This window comes from Ranitomeya variabilis, chromosome 2, assembly GCF_051348905.1.
Source record: "Ranitomeya variabilis isolate aRanVar5 chromosome 2, aRanVar5.hap1, whole genome shotgun sequence".
Lineage (NCBI taxonomy): Eukaryota > Metazoa > Chordata > Amphibia > Anura > Dendrobatidae > Ranitomeya > Ranitomeya variabilis.
Window position 1 is genome coordinate 1,003,005,680 of NC_135233.1, and position 17,636 is coordinate 1,003,023,315.

The 17,636-nt window shown below is 42.7% G+C and overlaps 1 protein-coding gene and 1 long non-coding RNA gene across 2 annotated transcripts in view; one reads left to right on the forward strand and one right to left on the reverse strand.

Moving 5' to 3' along the window:
- The window catches only part of LOC143808490 (uncharacterized), a 97,337-nt gene that overhangs the window by 76,920 nt on the left and 2,781 nt on the right, over window positions 1–17,636 (forward strand). The gene's annotated exons all lie outside the window — the stretch shown is intronic.
- GK5 (glycerol kinase 5) overlaps window positions 10,637–17,636 on the reverse strand; it is a 72,233-nt gene continuing 65,233 nt past the window's right edge. Inside the window, exon 16 of the mRNA XM_077291217.1 lies at window positions 10,637–13,875. Within this exon, the coding sequence (XP_077147332.1) occupies window positions 13,727–13,875 (149 nt within the window). The 3' untranslated portion in view covers window positions 10,637–13,726. The remainder of the gene's footprint in view (window positions 13,876–17,636) is intronic.

Below are 17,636 nucleotides of genomic sequence, written 5' to 3' on the forward strand. Positions count from 1 at the left end.
TTGAAAATGGAGATGTATTACAATAAATATGAGAAAGTTGCACAACTTTTCTTTTCTGCAGTGATTAAAGTGGTCATCCCTCCCCCCCAAAAAACGTAATTTATATTAGATAACACAAAACATACAAAATTCATTGGCAATAATAATAAAAAAAACCTCCTGTGTCCAGATATAACTTTCTTGTTATGGCTCTCCTGGTGTTATCTTCGTCCCTTCTCAGAACTGCCACTTAATGTATATAGGACTTGTGAGAAAGAAAGACATTTGTTTTCACGGGACGTGTCTACAGCTGAGAAACTGCAGCAAAATCCACAATGGTAAGTCTTGGGAATCGGTTATAAAGATGGTACGGATTTGCTGAAAATTTCGCTCTTTGTGGGATGATTTTGTCTGCAGCATGCAAATAAGATTTATTTCAAGGCTCACTCACACGATCGTATAAATTTGACAAGTACAATGCGAGAAAAGATCACATTGCACTCTGACCAATGTCAGTAAATGAGTCAGTGCTCATCTGCAAGTTTTTTCTTAGCCCCAATTTAACCAATAAAAATATCGCAGCTGCAAGAATCAGATCGCACTAGCTACTGCATGTGCCATCTGATTTTTAGGCTAGGTTCACATTGCGTTAGGGCAATCCGTTAAACGCATAGTGCTAGCGGATTGCGCTAACGCAATGTTTCTTTAGGGTTTGCGTTCATCGTTCCCGCTAGCGCAGATCCCCGATCAGCGTCCGAGGTCCGTCACAAAAGAACGGCACATCGCTAGCGATGCACTACAGAGACAAATCACATTGCTGTCAATGGGTGCGCTAACGGACCCGTTGCACGGCGTTAATTATGACAATTTCGCTGTGCAATGCAGTCCGTTAGCGTTAACCCATTAACGCAATGTGAACCTAGCCTAACACACATCTCGAAGGAAACCCGTCATTTCATCTCCCACGTACAGTAAATTCACAGCCAGAACCATCAGAATAGATAGAAATATGTCAGTGAGACATATAATCAGTGTAGTTTTCTGTACTTGTATTTTGGTAATAAAGAAATAAATTTAAAAAATGTGGTGGAGGTCCCCCTTATTTTTACTGACCAGCGAAGGGAAAGCAGACAGCTGTGAGCTGTGAGCTGGTATTATTCTGGGATGAGGTTAAAATCCATGGAGCTTACCAGCCTATTAATACTACCTCACAGTTGTCTGCTTAGCCTTTACTGGTCATTAAAATTGGAGGACCTTAAAAAAGGGACCTAGTGTCCCCCTATTTTTAATAACCAGAAAAGGCTAAGCAGACAGCTGTGGGCTAATATTAATAGACCGGGAAGATCCATGAATATTGGCCCCTTCCCAGCCTAATAAGAACAGCTCCAGAAATGGCGCATCTATTAGGTTCGCCAATTTAGGCCACGGCTCTTCCCTGCCCTGGTGTGTTGGCAACTGAGCTAATGTTTTTGGGGTTAATGTTAGCTGTATAATATCTGCTGACATCAAGCCCAGGGGTTAGTAATACAGGTGTCTATCAGGCACCCCCATTAATAACCTTGTAGTCAAAAGAAAGAAACACACACAAGAAAAGTGCTTTATTTTTAAATATCACTTCCTGGAAATTCCCTCTTTTACCCATTACCAGAAACAAATTATCCACGGGATCTGTCGAAGTCCATATGGAGGTCCAGTAGTTGCTGGATGGTGGGCCAATGTGCCCACCCTCTTATATGAGCAGTACTTGGCACTAAATACATGAATCACTATGTACATAGGCGGCATTTTATTCATGTAACAACCTACCCAGTTCTTGCTATATACATTTGTGATTGAGCATAATGTAACATTTGCATGTAGCTGAAAAGTGGGGCCCTGGAGTTGGTTACTGGTGGGCCCTTGGCACCTCAGTCCGACACTGAAAACCCCTTTAAATAATTGAAGCTTTTTATTTTCCCGTACACCGATATCCGTTAGGTCTCCTGCACACACTTTGATCTTTCATCGTTATGGTGTTTGGAATGGCCAGACTTGTATTTCATCAGTATATAGGGTTTTTTTTAACATTTGTTTGGCTTTTTTTTTTACATCCACAATTAAAAAAAAAAAAGAAGCCCAATACAGTTCCTTATGTGAACTTTCCAAAGCAAAGGCTAAAATGAGGCCAATCTAATATATTCAAGTTGTTCAGCTCTCATTTACCTTGATACACAGGCCGATGACAATAATGGTGACAGAGCAATTGCAAACACAATAATCATGTCCCCATGTGTAGCACCGGTTATCAGCAGCTCTTCACACCTTTACATGAGGAGATGTGCTGCCAGTAATTATCTTTATGCACGCAACCGGTGAACAAGCATTTCGCTCAGTCGTTGGGTGATTGCCGGCATGTTTACATGGGCCAATAGTTGGGAACAAGTGTTCCTATGCCCGCTTGTTCACCAATTGTTGACTAATAAAAGGGTCATTGATCGCATGGCTATCAGCAAGCTACACATTTTCTCTAAATCCCTTTTATATAACCATTATGAACTGATTTTTCAGAGATCAGTCGCCCCAGGAGGTGCCCGTCGTCTGAGCAGATGTATCAGCTCAAATGTCCGAACAGACAGCTATGAGATGACAACTGTCTTGTGTCTATGGTAGGATACAGCGATCGAAGAACCAAAAAGATCAATACTTCCAGATCCTGTTTTCTACTCTCGGAGGTCACTGAGCTAGAAGAAAACATTATCATGGGTGGACGGGATAATAAAGAGCTTGTGTGTGATAAATGTTGGCTCAGCAACTTATTTCTGGCAATTATCCGAAGTATATATCCAGCTTTACAGTAATGCAAGGCCAGTGTCAGCCCACATTAAATGCCAGCTAATGACTATATTTTACAAATGCAAGCATCTTTATCTCTGTATTATGTATATATTATATACAGTGTAGGAAATAAGTATTTGATCCCTTGCTAATTTTGTAAGTTTGCCATCTATAATTTTAGGGGTAGGTTAATTTTAAGATGGAGGGATATCAAAAATAAAATCCAGAAAATCACATTGTATAAAATTACTAATAAAAACTGCTGGAGTGGTGCTTTAAAAGGAACACCTTACACACCTGCATGTGGCAGAAAGACTAAACAATCCCTAGATTCCTGAGGACCCAGATGGTCAAAAACCCTTGAGTGACCAGCAGCAAGACTTGGCGGCAGCAGTAATTAGGCATCAGTTTGCACATGCTAAATACCGAAGGTCTCCATAACCAAATTCTAAGACATACAGTTTTACTGCATCAAAATATCAAGAAAACTCTGATATGTTCAAAACCAAATAATCCACAGAAGTTTTTGGATTCTGTTCTGTGCAGATGAAACAAAACTGGATTTTTGGAGATGCCTTCAATGAAGCATAGCGCAGATTCTGTGATGCATTCAGTGAAGCATGGTGGTGGCTCTGCGATGCCTACAGTGAAACATGGAGGTGGCTTTGTGATGCTCTGGTGCTTTTTTTTTTGCTTCCTCTTGCACTGAAAACCTGCAGCATATGGAAGGCAATTTGGATTCAATCAAGAATTGGGAAATCGTAGAGTCATGCTTTTTGCAAGGAAGCTGAAGCTTGGGCATCATTAGACCTTTCAAAAGGAAACAGGACAATGATCCCAAACATGTATCAAAGTAAAGCAAGGTATCACTTCAGAAGATTCTAGATTGGCAATCGCTCTTGCCTAACTTTAACCCAATAGAAAATGTTTGATTGACAATCCAATAAACTGGAGGCCATTATCCATGAGGATTGGGCTGAGTCCTCAGGAACTCTATCAGAGGCTGGTCTATGGTTACAAAAGTTTGCAGCAGGTGACAAAAGGTAAAGGATCTCTACTAATTACTTAAGACACTTTTCATTGCGGGTATAAATCATTGAGTCTATAGTATTCAGTAAAAGTGGCATATTATGGTGAATTTGGAGGAACCACATGAGAGGTGATTGCACTGAAACCCATCTATCCTGTGATGATCCCTCTCCAACTACTCAAGGAAAGGTCATATAAACCTCTAATTCAGCATGATATAATTAAGCTCCAGTTATTGCTTGATGAATTAATGAATTTGTGTCTGCTAAATCCGAGCTATGACTGTACTATACAATTCTCCAGCTTCCATAAACTCACTCCTCTGTACACTGTATTGACAGACGTATTGGGACACCTCCACATTACACCTCCAGGAGCTTTTATGACTTCCCATTTTAAATCCATAGGCAGCAATATGGAGTTGGTTCACCCTTTATAGCTGAACAGTTCTACTTTTCTGGAAAGGTTTTCCACAAGATTTTGGAGTGTGCCTGTGTGAGTTTTTGTCCATTCACCAGGAAGAACATATGTGAGGTCAGACTCGGTTGTTGGATAATAGGGCTGGCTTCATAATCTTCATCCCAGTGGTGATCGATGATGTCGAGGTCATTAGGTTCTTCCACACTAAAATCACCCAACCATGTGTTTATGGACATTGCTTTTTGCGCTAAAGTAAAGATATACTTGGAAAGGGCCTTCCTCAAACTGTTCCCACAAACGTGGAATATTCAATTGTCTAAAATGTTTCAGCATACTGAAGCTATAAGAACTCCCTTCACTGGAAGGGCGACCCCTGAAATACAATCCCATAGCCTTATGCATTCTGTGCTAAACTTCACAGTTGCAACAATGCAGTCAGGCAAGCAATGCTCTCCTGACATTTACCAAACCCAAACCCATCCATCAGATTGCCAGAGAGGTTTTTCTTCCCTCCACAGAATGCGATTCCAGTGGTGGTTGCTTTACACCACTCCATCTGACATTTGGCAGTGTGCTTAGTGACGCAAGGCTGCATGCAGGTACTCTGCCATGTAAACCCACACCATGTATATCACTTACAGGTGATGGTGGAACTTGTTAGAATGGGTACGTCCTATTACAGGACCGCACTGGTATCAGTGAGATCTTTTAGAAAGACCCATTCTGTCCCAAACATTAGATTAGTAAAAGTAGACGGCATGGCGAGGGGCAGGATGTTATACACTGGGGGCAATGGAACTGAATTCAGTGATTAAGACGTCTGTCCTAATACTTTATGGTCTATATCAGGGATCCCCATCCTGTAGCACATCTGGCTCGCTCAGTGGTAGAAAAACAGTGAATTATTCGTGACACACTGAAGGTGAACGAGGAACCATTCTCCTCCGATCTGGTGACATCACCCTTCTCGGCCCAGCCGCTACCCTATTTCTCCTAGATAGCTACTCGTTCTCGCTTCCTGACCACCACTTTGGAAGAGGGCCCAGGTACCATCACCGCAGCTGTACTTCCGATTAGCGTGGGAACTGCGGCTCTCTGACAGGCGAAGATTATTTCACTGCCGTTCAGAAGCGGTGTTTGCCGCGCTGTCATGCACATGACAGCGCAACATACACGGTGTTTGGGTGGTAAGCTTTTTATATAACCAGTAAAACTGCACCTGATTGTAGGCACCCCTTTAATCCCCCACTCCTGTCAGTTAGGCCATGTTCAGTATGTGGTCAGTATTTTACCTCGGTCTGGGTTAGGCCTGTCCCACACGTCCAGATAATTCCAGTACCGGAAAAAATCGGTACCGGAGTTATCCGTGTCCGTGTGCTCACGTGGCACATCAGTGTGGCACACGTGCGGCAGCTGTGTGCCGCCTGGGTACCACACGGACCGTGCAGGAGACAGCGCTAGAGATAAGCGCTGTCCCCTGCATCTGGTGCTGAAGCCACCATTCATTTCTTCTCTCCAGCAGCGTTCGCTGGAGAGAAGATATGAAAAATCTATTTTTTTTTTTTGATGTTTAAAATAAAGATCCCTGTCACCATCCCCCTCCCACCCCCTGTGCGCCCGCCCGCTGGCATTAAAACACTCACCCAGCTCCCACGATGCTTCCTCTCAGCGCCGCACCTTGTCCTGTATGAGCTGTCACGTGGTGACGCCCATTAGTGATGAATATGCGGCTCCACCCCTATGGGAGGTGGAGCCGCATATTCATCACTGTAATGGACGGCACCACGTGACCACTCATACAGGAGAAGCTGCGGCGCGGAGAGGACGCATCGAGGGAGCCGGGTGAGTATTTTTTTTGACAGGGATCTTTATTTTAAACACAAAAAAAAAAAAAGATTTTTCATATCTTCTCTCCAGCGAACGCTGCTGGAGAGAAGAAATGAATGGCGGCTTTAGCACCACAAGCTGGGGGGACAGCTCATACTGTAGCGCTGTCTCCTGCATGGCACACGGACAGCATCCGTGTGCGTTATGTGTTTTACACGGACCCATTGACTTTAATGGGTCCATGTGATCCGTGCGCTCCCACGAACACTGACATGTCTCCGTGTTTTTCTAACGGACACACAGTCCGTGAAAACACTGACATGTGCAGAGACACGTTGATTTTAATGTGTCTACGTGAGTCAGTGTCTCCAGTACGTGAGAAAACTGACACCTCACGTACCGGAATCACTGACGTGTGAAACCGGCCTAAGGGTACCGTCACACATTGAAATTTCCATCGCTACGACGTTACGATTCGTGACGTTCTAGCGATATCGTTACGATATCGCTGTGTCTGACACGCTACTGCGATCAGACACCCTGCTGAGAATCGTACGTCGTAGCAGATCGTTTGGAACTTTCTTTCGTCGCTTGATCACCCGCTGACATCGCTGGATCGTTGTGTGTGACAGCGATCCAGCGATGTCTTCGCTTGTAACCAGGGTAAACATCGGGTAACTAAGCGCAGGGCCGCGCTTAGTAACCCGATGTTTACCCTGGTTACAAGCGTAAACGTAAAAAAACAAACAGTACATACTCACCCGTCGGTGTCCTTCAGGTCCCTTGCCGTCTGCTTCCTGCTCTGAGTGCCGGCCGGAAAGTGAGAGCAGAGCGCAGCGGTGCTGCGATCTGCTCTCACTGTACGGCTGCACTCAGAGCAGGAAGCAGACGGCAAGGGACCTGAAGGACACCGACGGGTGAGTATGTACTGTTTGTTTTTTTACGTTTACGCTGGTAACCAGGGTAAACATCGGGTTACTAAGCGCGGCCCTGCGCTTAGTTACCCGATGTTTACCCTGGTTACCCGGGGACTTCGGCATCGCTCCAGCGCCGTGATTGCAACGTGTGACCGCAGTCTACGACGCTGGAGCGATGATTATACGACGCTGCGACGTCACGAATCGTGCCGTCGCAGCGATGAAAATTTCAATGTGTGACGGTACCCTAAGCCAAAACCAGGACAGGAACAATCAGAGAAGTATAATAGAAACACATCACCACTTCTGTATTTATCACCCACTCCTGGTTTTGGCTTACAAATACTGAGGTAAAATACTGACCAAATACTGAACGTGTGAACATGGCCTAAAAGTATGTTCACATAGCATATTTACTGCTGATTTTTTTTAAAGAATATTTCCGGGTATGAGGGGCCACATTTTATAAATGTTTATTGCAGCGTGTGCAGGGATCATAACTAAAAGAGCCACCTTGTCAGAATGCCGCATTTGTGCTGCACAAGGTGGCTCTTTTAGTTACAAACGCCTGAGGGGGGGTGACAGGTTCCCTTTAAATGGGGTACAACTACAATGCCAAACACAGCTTATGGACCAAAGAAGCATTGTTTCAAGAAATAAAAAAAAGACCATTTTTTTGTAATCCAGAAAATATGTTTAGGCCACGTTGGCTGTGACAGACACTGTGTTGTGCTCAATTTAGAGCAGCACAGTAGGATTTATTTCATGGTTATTTGGAGTCGTTTCCATTTCGTTCCTATTTTCTGTCGGTTTTTTGGCTTCTATGATTTCTTCGAATAGGATGTCACTCGCCGACCATCTGTCAGAGCTGAGTGTGGCTCTCTAGGTCAGTAAGCTTGGGGACCACTGGCCTATAACACGTGCTGCCATCCTATGGAGGTCATCATTTGATGATTATTTTTCTGCAATAAATTAGCATTTCTAACACAGTTACAGCTGGACGGCCCCTTTAAGTGTCTAATATTCAGAGCAAAAGTAGAAATATCATGTGATGCAAGAGCACAGATACAAAGAGTGATGCCCCAGGGCACAACACCTCATGTCTATGGAAACTCTTCTGAAAAAAAAAATAGTCATATTTCTAGGCATGAAGAAAATTATTTTCACAGATGTGAATATTCAGATATATATTTTTCACACAGCAGCTTCATAAAAAAAAACTGCAGTTTCACAGCATTACTACCAAAAAGAACAAGCTGCATTTTAAACATCCCCCCAGTTCAGGGTCCCTGACTAACTGGATTAGACCACCTGTCACCCATATGCCGTCTGTACATCTCAACTTTCAGAAGCCAGCAACTGAGAGGATAATCAGCCTTATGTCTGCTCCCCGAGCCCTTCTGTAGTGGCGCTGAATGTGGGATTCCTCCCCCCTTGCCCTCCCAGAAGACCCTCACAAAAAGAGATTATCCCCCCCTTGGTCTTTGCCCAAAAGTAATTCATTAGTAACCCATTACTTGCCAGAATTTATTAATCTGATATGCAACAATTAAATATTGGGGATTTGTCCTCTGTATAAACATCCTAGAAAAAATAAACAAAAACAGAAAGGTCAGAAAAGCCTGAAGACCCCCAAAATTCAGATTTTCATGACTTGTCTCATATATATATATATATATATATATATATATATATATATATATATATATATATATATATATATATATATGTGTATGTGTGTATGTGTGTATGTGTGTATGTGTGTATGTGTGTATGTGTGTATGTGTGTATGTGTGTATGTGTGTATATATATATATATATATATATATATATATATATATATATATATATATATATATATATATATATATATATATATATATATATATATATATATATATATACACATATATATATATATATATACATACACACATATATGTTCATCTCTCTGTAAGAGTGAAGCCAGACGGCGGTATAAAGCAGACTGAGATCGTATTGTAGTACACACACTGGCTGGCGGCTCTCCGGACAGGAGTGTGACAGTCGCATAGAAAGATATGATGCTGTCACATTCAGGTCGGCAGAGCCGCCAGCCAGTCCGTGTGCTGCGATACGATTTATACGACTGTCCGTCTGTGTCTTTAATGGACTAATTTAGGAGATCCATAACAATCAAGAGAACCACAGTCGTGATTTTAGCCCTCACAATTAGTTGTCTAATCAATACAAAGTAGAATAGTAGAAAGCAAGCAGAGGTGTTGACATCGATCTACAAACAGGATTATTATATGGGACTAACTTGGATAATTACTTGTGTGCAATAATACTAACCTCCAGCAGAGGGAGCCAAACTACAGCTCATTCATCCATACATGCTCAGTACAGCTTTACATGATGTGAACTGAATCGCCAGCAAAACCGCGAGTTGCTCACAAACACGTGAAAACAAAAAATATATAATTACACACTATGCAAAAATAGACAAACCACCTGTCCGTCTCCTATAGGTATACATGAACAAAAATGACAGAGCAAGGGCCGGCTCCAAGTTTTCGTGGGCCCTGGTTGAAAGAGTCTCAGTAGCCCCTTTAACACATACCACAATTCATGATGCACAGATACAGGTATAATACAATGACAAAGATTTCACTTATTACTTACATTACATGAGTGATATCAACAGCTCAGAAACTGGACAGTATAGTCCTCCATACAGTATTATTATTATTGATCAAGCAGTGGGGCCCCAACACTTGCCCAGGTGCTGATGCAGCCCGGAGCTCAATCTCTGGTAGGAGCGGTCAATGACCGGCCCAGGGTACAACAGGCAGGTAGTTGCCTCTGTGTTTGATCCTTTAGGATATCCTCTAAGCTCCCCGGCCGGTGAATCCGACTGATAGGGTGAACGTCTTCCAGAGCCTCCCGTCCACTGGAGGGTTAGGTGGTGCTGCCACATGCAAAGGCCCACCGGACAGTAACACAAAGGGCACAACGTCGTACACTGCAAGTAAGTGCACCTAGGGCAAACCTCAAATGGGGCAATGACTATGCCCAATACCGTGAGGGGAGGATAGGAGGGTTACCCACCTTGTATGCAGATTTCTAAAAGGTCCCCATACATACTAGATAAGACCTTCTGACCATCGGTTGTGTTTGGGGGTCTCCTAACATATGATGCTGGAGAAGAGCATAATCGGGCACTTGGAATTTCATCACTGATCCTTCTGTTTTCTGATGTGTCTGGCAGCAGAGTTTTCCTCTCTACCTGTTGAAAATATACGAAGGCATGGCCGGGCCGAGTGCCCCTGTATATGGGGAAACGGGAGGAATATTTGTCTGCAGAATGAGCTTTGGGCCAACAGCTATCTCATGTGTATGTACAAAATTAAAGGAATTGTCCACTTTCATGGAACCATGTAAAAATATATAAAACAAAAAAGCAGGTACTCACCGTCCCCGTCTGCTCTGGTGATGTCATGGCATTACCGCTGTAACCAATCACTGAGCTCGGTGGTGGGGTGGAGGTAGACGGCACAAGCTGCCGAGCTCTGTGATTGGCTACAGCAGCGATGTCCGTTCCCTCCCAACAGCATCACCTTCACCCATCCTCACACTGTACTGACCACACACAGCATGGACAAAAAGAGTCATAATACAGATCAGACTTTATTACAGGCCATTTACAACATACATCCAGTCAATTAGTAACATTTACCAATATACTGTAAATCTTAAGGACAACGAGGTAATTTTGCGAAACAATTTATACATATTCCTAATTAAGCCTTCATTCCGTTTCTTAAAGGTATAGAACACTTCAAAGAACAGACGTTGTTGAGTAATGAGTCAGCGGCTGCGTTCACACCCTATAGCGGCTAGCCCGTACCACCGACGGGTCAGACACAATAGTAAATATGGCCGCTATAAGGGTGTTTGCATGCTCCCAAAAAAAGTGTGCAAAACTTTGTGCATCCTCACTCCAAAAACAAAAACCGTAAGAGACATGGCTGTGAAGGTTCCTTTAGTCTCATATTTCATCAAAGACATATAAGGTGTAAATTGGTGTTGCAAATACACGGCTGCTCTGAGCAAAACAGTCAGACAATGTCAAATGCTTCCTGCATTAAGAGTCGTGCATCGGGCATTAAAGGTGCATTTATGGTCAGTTGTAAATGGACCATTATTAATAAATGTGGGTGAATGGCGCCAGGAGTGCTTCCTTCATTCCCTGGAATGTTTTGGGGATTAGTGGGGTCTCAGTGGCTGCCAGTGATCATACATTTATAACCAATCCTAGGTGATAAGTGTTGCTTATGGAATCACCCCTTTAACTATAACTCAGACATATAGATAGTGATGGATAAACTTTGACTAAAGACTCAGATACAACTTCCATTTCTAAGGAACCCAATCAGTCTTGGTAATCATCCAGCCTTTTCTTTACTGGAAGTCAACTCTCTATTCATGGGCTTCTTTGAGCCTGTGATAGACTTTTGTTTTTGCACAGCAGCCAATCTAAAGAGGCGGAGTCACCTGGGAGGAAGAGAGCTGCAGTCTGAGCCAATGAAAAGAAAGGGGTGTGTCTTAGACTACCATAGACTCCCTGCAGGCACTGTAGCTAAACTGTAGTCACACATCATAGCTTTGCTGTTATGGAGAGAGGCTAAAAAGCAGACAATGAGTAAGATTTGAGAAAAATAATTACCAGGCAATCATCCCCTATAGTCAGAGACCTACATATAATCTTCGTGCACCTGCCTGGAAAGTCTCTTTAAAAAGTTTTATTTTTAACTTTTAAAATTAAGAGTAAGATGATGGAGGCTGTATGAGAATTACATTTCCCATGGCTTCCATCCTTCATGCTCACACCTCTCTGCTTGTAACAGAGGGCGCTTTAGTAACTAACAATAGGTTAAGAAATTACTTGTAATACAAGGTACAATTTAAGGCACCATAAAATTAAAAATATAAATTAACATATTCACAATTCGTGACTTCTCATGAGTCGCTTTAGTGTTGTGCAAAATCAAAACCTGCCACTATGCTATTTAGGCTGTGTGCTATGACCTACAGGGCACAGTGGATCCATCATGGGATTACTATGTAAATATCAATGACACATACAGGCACATACTACCTAGAACAGATCCATCTATTGGGAAACCACTGCACTGTGAACAATGTAGCTGGCATTTTGCACTTGCAAGACTTTGTTCTTTCAAAAGGAACCTGTCATGTCCTAAAACGCCATTAACCTGCAAGTTATTAGTGCTCTAAAGCTGTGCGGCTGCTGCACTGGGAGTCCGACGACCAGGAGGAAATGGACTTCATTCCTCCCAGCAGTCTCCGGCTTTCAGTCATAGGCATGGGCCGGCGTGGCTTCAGTCACAGCTCAGGACATAGTGAAAGGAGCTGGCTGTCAGTCAGTGCTGGGGCGTGGCTACAGTTGGCCTTGCCTCTATAACTGAAAGCTGGAGGCTGCCAGGAGGAATAAAGTCCATTCCTGTCTGATAGCCCGGCTTTCAGTGCAGCAGCTGAGCAGCTTTAGAACACTATTACCCTGCAGATTAATAGCATTTTGGGAGGTGACCGGTTCCCTGTAAGGCTAAGACATTACCAATCACATCAAGGCACATGAATCCATTACTAGCAGCATTGAAAGCTTTAATAAAAAGAATCCAGTTAAAGAACCATAGACATATGGAAAGAAACATACAAATGAAAAACAAGACTAAAAATATAGAGATGTTCAAACTTCTTTCCTTTCTCAGGTAGGCTAACAGTGTCTTGGCCATATCCCTTATAATACTAGAGTCTCCTTTAAAGGCCACTGCTCAAATCCACCTGGTGTCCATAGGGTTAAGAGTCATCGCTCCAGTGTCCTCAGGACATACAGATTTGCCTTACCTGTCAGTTTCCTTTGCTGAAGGCAGCACAAGAGATATTCATGGCTGAGCTTCCTCCCGGGGGCTACCCAGCTAGCGCCAAATAAGAATAATTAATGAATAATGAAAAGAATTTTATTCTTTGGATTAGACTACCCAAAGAATGTGTAGGGAAGTAGCCAACAAAAATAGTGTAAAAAAAAAGTTTAATCAGGAGGGTATAAAAGCAGTGGCTGCAGATTAAGGAAAGCAAAATTGTTCCTCAACAAACTCTCACAAAAAAAAAAGAAGGAAAGACATTATTGAGATCTCCAGTGCCAATGGCTGAAACCTGAGAACAAGCATCGATGGCCATGGAGCCACACTGCAGTGGTCTTGCTCAAGAAAATTATGTGGACAGAGTACACATAGAATTTTTAGCTGTGGACACATCTGTCCACCAGTACATGCAAGATTCATCCGCGGGTTATGAGGCACATGTTAGGAGTCCGCCATTAACAATCTACTTTGCAGCCATGGACACTGTAGTGTCACAGGTCACAGTTTAATTCCTTCTCGTCATGTACATCCTCACGGCACAAGGAACGGACTCCGCCACCTGCAGGTTATGTAAAGTGACTCAAAGTGAAGCAAGTCACTTAATAAAAACTTCATACTAGGTGGGGACCGTGGACGGCTACACCAACTTATACAAGGAGAGGACACCTTCTGTGGGTGGTCTGGCTGATACTTTATAATTAATAAATTACAGGAGATATTATTTGGTGCTAGTTGGGCATCCTAGGAACTAGACAGGTCAAATCTTCTCTCTGCTGTGGGAGGACGACGAGGAAAAGTCTGCCTACTTGTTTGCTAAGAGTCATTATACCAGTTGGAGCATCGCTGCAGTGCCAGCTCCCAAGCAGACATGGAGACCTCATAGTCTTTGATCTTGCGCTGTGGTTCATACAAGACTTCTTGATGCCTAAGCTTCTTCAGTTCCTCTTTGGTGGACCAGACGCCTAAAGCAAATGAGAAAAAATATTGCAAATAAGCAGCTTGATATGGATCTTGTTATACATACATATACAGTACCTTGCAAAAGTATTTCTGCTCCCTGGAACTTTTCAACCTTTTCCCACATATCATGCTTCAAACATAAAGATACCAAATGTAAATTTTTGGTGAAGAATCAACAACAAGTGGAACACAATAGTGAAGTTGAACGAAATGTATTGGTTATTTTAAATTTTTGTGGAAATTCAAAAACTGAAAAGTGGGGCCTGCCATATTATTTGGCCCCTTTAACTTAATACTTTGTTGCGCCACCTTTTGCTGCGATTACAGCTGCAAGTCGTTTGGGGTTTGTCTCTATCAGTTTTGTACATCGAGACACTGAAATTCTTGCCCATTTTTCCTTAGCAAACAGCTCGAGCTCAGTGAGGTTTGATGGAGATCGATTGTTAAAAGCAGTTTTCAGCTCTTTCCACAGATTCTCGATTGGATTGAGGTCCGGACATTGACTTGGCCATTCTAACACCTGGATACGTTTATTTGTGAACCATTCCATTGTAGATTTTGCTTTATGTTTGGGATCATTGTCTTGTTGGAAGACAAATCTGCGTCCCAGTCTCAGGTCTTTTGCAGACTCCAACAGGTTTTCTTCAAGAATGGTCCTGTATTTGGCTCCATCCATCTTCCCATCAATTTTAACCATCTTCCCTGTCCCTGCTGAAGAAAAGCAGGCCCAAACCATGATGCTGCCACCGTCATGTTTGACAGTGGGGATGGTGTGTTCAGGGTGATGAGCTGTGTTGCTTTTACGCCAAACATATCGTTTGGCATTGTTGCCAAAAAGTTCGATTTTGGGTTCATCTGACCAGATCACCTTCCACATGTTTGGTGTGTCTCCCAGGTGGCTTGTTGCAAACTTTACATTACACTTTTTATGGATATCTTTGAGAAATGGCTTTCTTCTTGCCACTCTTCCATAAAGGCCAGATTTGTGCAGTGTGCGACTGATTGTTGTCCTATGGACAGACTGTCCCACCTCAGCTGTAGATCTCTGCAGTACATCCAGAGTGATCATGGGCCTCTTTGCTGCATCTCTGATCAGTCTTCTCCTTGTTTGAGATGAAAGTTTAGAGGGACGGCCGGGTCTTGGTAGATTTGCAGTGGTAAGATACTTCTTCCATTTCAATATGATCGCTTGCACAGTGCTCCTTGGGATGTTTATAGTTTTGGAAATCATTTTGTATCCAAATCCAGCTTTAAACTTCTCCACAACAGTATCACAGACCTGCCTGTTGTGTTCCTTGGTCTTCCTGATGCTCTCTGTGCTTCAAACAGAACCCTGAGACTATCACAGAGCAGGTGCATTTATACGGAGACTTGATTACACACAGGTGGATTATATTTATCATCATTAGGCATTTAGGACAACATTGGATCATTCAGAGATCCACAATGAACTTCTGGAGTGAGTCTGCTGCACTAAAAGTAAAGGGGAAGAATAATATTGCACGCCCCACTTTTCAGTTTTTGAATTTCCACAAAAATTTAAAATAACCAATAAATTTATAGATAAACGGTGTAGCGGCGCTAATGGGAAACGAGGATGAAATGCACAAAAAGCAGCTGGTATGGCCCCTAAACCAAAAAGGGGGCAGGAGTTAAATCAATAATTATAAAATATATAACATATACCTAAAAATATATGCATATAAATACCTGCGCTAAAAATGCACAAAAAAGACTACATAGTTATTTACCTTTTTAAAGCAAGGGAAGACAAGATGCTGAGGATATGAAATTATCGGAATTGTGTCTGTAATTGGTCCGTACGTAAATTTTACCAGGATATCCCGACTCTAGGGACAGGAATAAATACACAAAGGTAGTATGCAATAATATATAAGAGCAATAACCGCGCTCGTAGAGCAGGGCTGCGAAGCTGTGCTAAAAATAACTATGTTTAAAATTGCACGTGGTAGTAAAATAAGAAGGAGCTAATTACATACTGTTCAACGTGCGTTCTCTTGAGACTGAAGAATGCCGGCAATAAGCAACACACTGGTGCCTTCGTTCAGATGGTGGTAAAAATAATTCCTTAGTTGGTAAGCACCGATGTGCAAAAACATTAATTCCTTTGGCGTGCTGTCCCGGCCGGTAACAGCCGCCTATGCAGGGAAAAAAGTACCTGTGAATGCGCGCTCGAGAAACGTTGCAGCTGACAGGACCTTCGTTGAATTCGGGTCACGTGACCAAGGTATCACGTGGTGCCCTGGTGTGAAGGTACGGAGCACTGCGCGTTGGTTTTCTGGCTCCTGCAGTGCTCCGTACCTTCACACCAGGGCACCACGTGATACCTTGGTCACGTGACCCGAATTCAACGAAGGTCCTGTCAGCTGCAACGTTTCTCGAGCGCGCATTCACAGGTACTTTTTTCCCTGCATAGGCGGCTGTTACCGGCCGGGACAGCACGCCAAAGGAATTAATGTTTTTGCACATCGGTGCTTACCAACTAAGGAATTATTTTTACCACCATCTGAACGAAGGCACCAGTGTGTTGCTTATTGCCGGCATTCTTCAGTCTCAAGAGAACGCACGTTGAACAGTATGTAATTAGCTCCTTCTTATTTTACTACCACGTGCAATTTTAAACATAGTTATTTTTAGCACAGCTTCGCAGCCCTGCTCTACGAGCGCGGTTATTGCTCTTATATATTATTGCATACTACCTTTGTGTATTTATTCCTGTCCCTAGAGTCGGGATATCCTGGTAAAATTTACGTACGGACCAATTACAGACACAATTCCGATAATTTCATATCCTCAGCATCTTGTCTTCCCTTGCTTTAAAAAGGTAAATAACTATGTAGTCTTTTTTGTGCATTTTTAGCGCAGGTATTTATATGCATATATTTTTAGGTATATGTTATATATTTTATAATTATTAACCAATAAATTTAGTCCAACTTTACAATTGTGTTCCACTTGTTGTTGATTCTTCACCAAAAATTTACATTTGGTATCTTTATGTTTGAAGCATGATATGTGGGAAAAGGATGAAAAGTTCAAGGGAGAACAACTAGCAATAAACATGGTAAGAATAGCATTTATATCGTGTCTGGCAGGCCTAATAGAAGCGTAGCTACAGGGAGAAGATGAAGCTATATTCTACCTGCTGCCATTCGCTTCCAGTCATCAGGGCGATGAGCATAATAGGATTAGTCCCGACAGATTGATTGACAGCCTGCTCTGCACAGTGGGCCTGATAACCGTATGCTCGCTGTGTGCTGGGTGGTGACTGTTACAGCTCTCCTCTCCAGCCTGGAAGCGAGCAGCAGCAGGGAGAATACTACTTCATTTTCTCCCTGTAGCTGCGCTTCCAGTAATCTGCCAAACATGATTTACACTAAATGCCATGTACCTTCAGATTACCACTATATTTGCAGGTAAATAGCATTTTTGGAAGTGACAAGTTCCTTTTAATTTAAATATCTATAAAATGTAGTGTAGTGCAGAAAATGGCATAAGACTGTAATATCAGTCACATATTGTATACTACATAAAACAGTCAGCCTCAGTCACCTCTAGTAAGGGCAGGCAATAATAAAAGTAACCATCCACTATAGTAAACCTTCAGGCTTGTTCCTCGACTTCTCCATTCACATGCACCCATGGTTTGGTCAACGGAACATGTGCTTTCATTATAGGGGTCATCTGGCCTTAGGCTACAAGTCTGCAGTCACCTTGGTGTCTGGTAGTTCTCTCCTAGAAG